The sequence below is a fragment of the Pelophylax lessonae genome, assembly GCF_965119305.1.
Source record: "Pelophylax lessonae genome assembly, chromosome: 10".
Taxonomy (NCBI): Eukaryota; Metazoa; Chordata; class Amphibia; order Anura; family Ranidae; genus Pelophylax; species Pelophylax lessonae.
Genome location: NC_138777.1, coordinates 33,691,863 through 33,695,751, shown reverse-complemented (window position 1 = coordinate 33,695,751; position 3,889 = coordinate 33,691,863). Strand labels below are relative to the sequence as shown.

The following is a 3,889-nucleotide window of genomic DNA, read 5'->3' as shown; positions in this document are numbered from 1 at the left end:
GGCCATGACAAAAATTGGGGCGGGAGGGAGAGGAGCAGCACAGAGATTCCTCTGGAGGTGAGTAAACTCTTGGGGTCTGAACCCCCTTTAAATAGCCCCCCCAAAACGTTCCAGAACTGCCCAGGAGGTCAAGTGACCCCTACAAAATTCATCCCACCAATTAGGTGACCCTTCTAGAAGGCTCCTCATGTGTTATTACAGGTGTATGGGGAGTCTTGAAACCTGATAACACTTTAGGGATCCCCTGAAGAGAAAGGGGGGGGGGCCTGAAACCCATAACCCTCTCACTCAGGGGAGCCTTGAAACTCCCTAACTGCCGCTGTCCCATAGTAAAGGGAGCCTTAAAACTGCCTGACTGCAAAGGTCACTTTGTTTACTGTCACCATGGCAACAAGCAAGCGGTGACAGTTGGTGAGTCTGAGACTATAAATAGACCTGCAGCTGAGTCAACGGATCAAACCAGCAGTGAGAGGCGAAGGAGTAGCAGCACACTGTTAGTTCTTAACCTTGTTGAGTTGGTTTTATTGCGATTTTTTTTGTGATTTCCAAAAAAAATGGGAAACTGTTGTAGAAAAAAACGCACCCGTGTTGATGAGACAGCTTATCATCCAAAGTCACAGGCAAAGGCAAAAATTACTTTTAAGCCTTTAGTGGCTGGAAAACAACAGAGATATCAGTCTGATGTCTCTCTCTGCCATGATGTGCCTATTGTGCCTAGTGGAGGAAACTCTGCTGCCAGGCCAACTGACACTAATGGCAAACCAGAGGAGTCCCTTCAGCTGGAAACACCTCAGCTGAACACTCCAGTGACCTATACTGATGGAAAGGAGTTTGTTCATTCTGAGAGAGGCAGTAGCCCTCAGCTGAACACTCCTATTACCAATACCGAAGAAGACACATCTGTTCAGTCTGATGGAGCCAGTAGCCCTCAGCTAAACAGTCCTTTAAACTATTCCGATGAAGAGGGATCAGAGCTTGAAACATCTCAGCTAAGCAATACAATGACCTATTCCTTTGAAGACAAATCTGTTCAGTCTGATGGAACCAGAAGCTCAGAGCTGAACAGTTCTGAAATCTTTTCTGATGGAGAGGTGACCTTTCCGCTTTTAAAACTTCAACCGAAACCTCGAGTGACCTTTGCCAATGGAGACACATCTGGTAGGTCTGATTCTTCCAGTAGCTTGCAACCTACAAGCCCTGTAAGCTATTCTGATGAAGAGGAGTCCTTTCAGCTTGAAACATCTCAGCTGAGCACTACAGTGACTTTTTCCTTTGAAGACAAATCTGTTCAGTCTGATGGAGCCAGAAGTTCAGAGCTGAACAGTTCCGAAATCTTTTCTGATGGAGAGGTGACCTTTCCGCTTTTAAAACTTCAGCCGACACCTCGAGTGACCTTTGCCAATGGAGACACATCTGGTAGGTCTGATTCTTCTAGTAGCTTGCAACTTACAAGCCCTGTAAGCTATTCTGATGAAGATGAGTCCTTTCAGCTTGAAACATCTCAGCTGAGCACTACAGTGACTTTTTCCTTTGAAGACAAATCTGTTCAGTCTGATGGAGCCAGAAGCTCAGAGCTGAACAGTTCTGAAATCTTTTCTGATGGAGAGGTGACCTTTCCGCTTTTAAAACTTCAACCGAAACCTCGAGTGACCTTTGCCAATGGAGACACATCTGGTAGGTCTGATTCTTCCAGTAGCTTGCAACTTACAAGCCCAGTAAGCTATTCTGATGAAGATGAGTCCTTTCAGCTTGAAACATCTCAGCTGAGCACTACAGTGACTTTTTCCTTTGAAGACAAATCTGTTCAGTCTGATGGAGCCAGAAGCTCAGAGCTGAACAGTTCTGAAATCTTTTCTGATGGAGAGGTGACCTTTCCGCTTTTAAAACTTCAGCCGAAACCTCGAGTGACCTTTGCCAATGGAGACACATCTGGTAGGTCTGATTCTTCTAGTAGCTTGCAACTTACAAGCCCTGTAAGCTATTCTGATGAAGATGAGTCCTTTCAGCTTGAAACATCTCAGCTGAGCACTACAGTGACTTTTTCCTTTGAAGACAAATCTGTTCAGTCTGATGGAGCCAGAAGCTCAGAGCTGAACAGTTCTGAAATCTTTTCTGATGGAGAGGTGACCTTTCCGCTTTTAAAACTTCAGCCGAAACCTCGAGTGACCTTTGCCAATGGAGACACATCTGGTAGGTCTGATTCTTCCAGTAGCTCACAGCTTAACAGTCCTGTAAGCTTTTCTGATGAAGAGGAGTCCCTTCCGCTTGGAACACTTCAGCTGAAACCTCGAGTGACCTATTCTGATGAAGACACATCTGTTCAGCCCGATACCTCTAGCAGCTCACAGACCAACAGTCCTATAAGCTATTTCGATGAAGAGGAGCTCACATCTGAACTAGAGGAGTTCACTCAGCCAAGCAAAAGAAAGATGGACGACAGAGGGACATTTAGCCAGTTTAGTTCCCCTTCTGTTAAACCTACTTTCAAAAAGCTGAAGCCCTATGAATCCCCTATATGTTCAATGAACCCTTGTGTGGGACAATATAACCTCCATAGCCTGAGAAGAGACCTGCAGTATGTAATGGAATATGGAAACGAAAACTATGCTTGCAAGAGGAGTGTTGAACTCTACTTCCTACCTGCGAACTGTCTTAGTCGTACAGAACTGGATGAAGAAGACCGAAGAAAAATGGTGCGCTGCCTTATCAAATCCCACTCAAAGCACTCCCTGAGCTTGGAGTCCCTGTGCCTGGCCATAAACTACCTGGACAGGCTCCTACTTAACCTCAGGGTGGAGAGGCGCACCTACAACATTATGGCCATTACCTCAATGGTACTTGCCTTAAAAACTTCAGAGACATATAGTGAAGAATTGGACCAGATAATTCTGGGTTGTCGCAGACATTTCACCAACACCACAATGTGGACTATGGAGGCATTAATCATGAGGAAACTCAGCTACCGGCTAATTGCTCCAACCACCAACTTTTTCTTGCAGCATCTTATCATGAAGCGGATGGCCAGTGCAGAGCTCACTGCACAGACAGTGGAGGAGAACCATATCCTGATGGTATGTGCAAAAGCAATTGTTAAACTCTGCCTGACAGAGTACTATTACTGCTCTGTCCCTCCATCACTGCAGGCCATCTGCTGTGTCAAAGCTGCTGAATGGGTTGTCTGCCCAGACAAGACTGTCACCCTCACTGGTATACAAGGATACCCAGATGAGAGCGTGCAGGAGGTGCTAGAGTACACGATTACTCTAATCAAAGACAACTCTAACTACTTAAGCAGCCTCACAGACTTTGAAGACAGCTTCTATCTATATCAATACTGATCGCTCCACGCTCAGCAATTCAAACAACACCAAAGAGAGGAAGCTGTAAAGTAACAGCACCACCAAGGGCATATCCCCATAAAAATACTAACATTTACCAACATAACAAACCAGTCAGAATCACCCTGATCCATCTCAGAAGCACTACAGGAAGAAGGGGAAGATAACTATAGATTTCAGATCCGTTGCACTGGCTGTGTGGGCAATGACAGCTAATCACCTTCAGGGACAAGGGCATTAGTTTACATTCTAAAATTTTATCCTGAAAGGACCAGCAGCTCTCAAGTGAGATAAGGGATAAGGAAACACATTTGCAGCGTAAGATGGTTTGTGAGTGCCAATTTTTAACAGTTTCACGCACACATACCATCAGTGCGTCCACCAGTGCCTTCTTGTGCGCAGCCAAAGGTGTGGAGGAATTATCCTCACTATCCGATAATTCGGGGACGGTGGCCGCAGACTCTGCACAGTAGGCCACGTCCGCAGCCAGGGCTGGACTGGCCTGCCGGGATACTGGGAAATTTCCCGGTGGGCCGCTTTGAGATATAGCC

General features: G+C 46.0%; 1 protein-coding gene across 1 annotated transcript; it reads left to right on the top strand.

The window, feature by feature from the left end:
* Positions 1 to 554: 554 nt before the first annotated feature.
* LOC309565587 (uncharacterized protein) lies at positions 555 to 3,338 on the top strand (the record flags this gene model as incomplete). Its single annotated transcript, XM_082270540.1, has 4 exons — positions 555 to 1,091; positions 1,413 to 1,646; positions 1,776 to 2,111; positions 2,520 to 3,338. The coding sequence occupies 4 exons, from the start codon at positions 555 to 557 to the stop codon at positions 3,336 to 3,338; spliced, it is 1,926 nt and encodes a 641-aa protein (XP_082126666.1).
* Between the last annotated feature and the right edge of the window lie 551 nt (positions 3,339 to 3,889).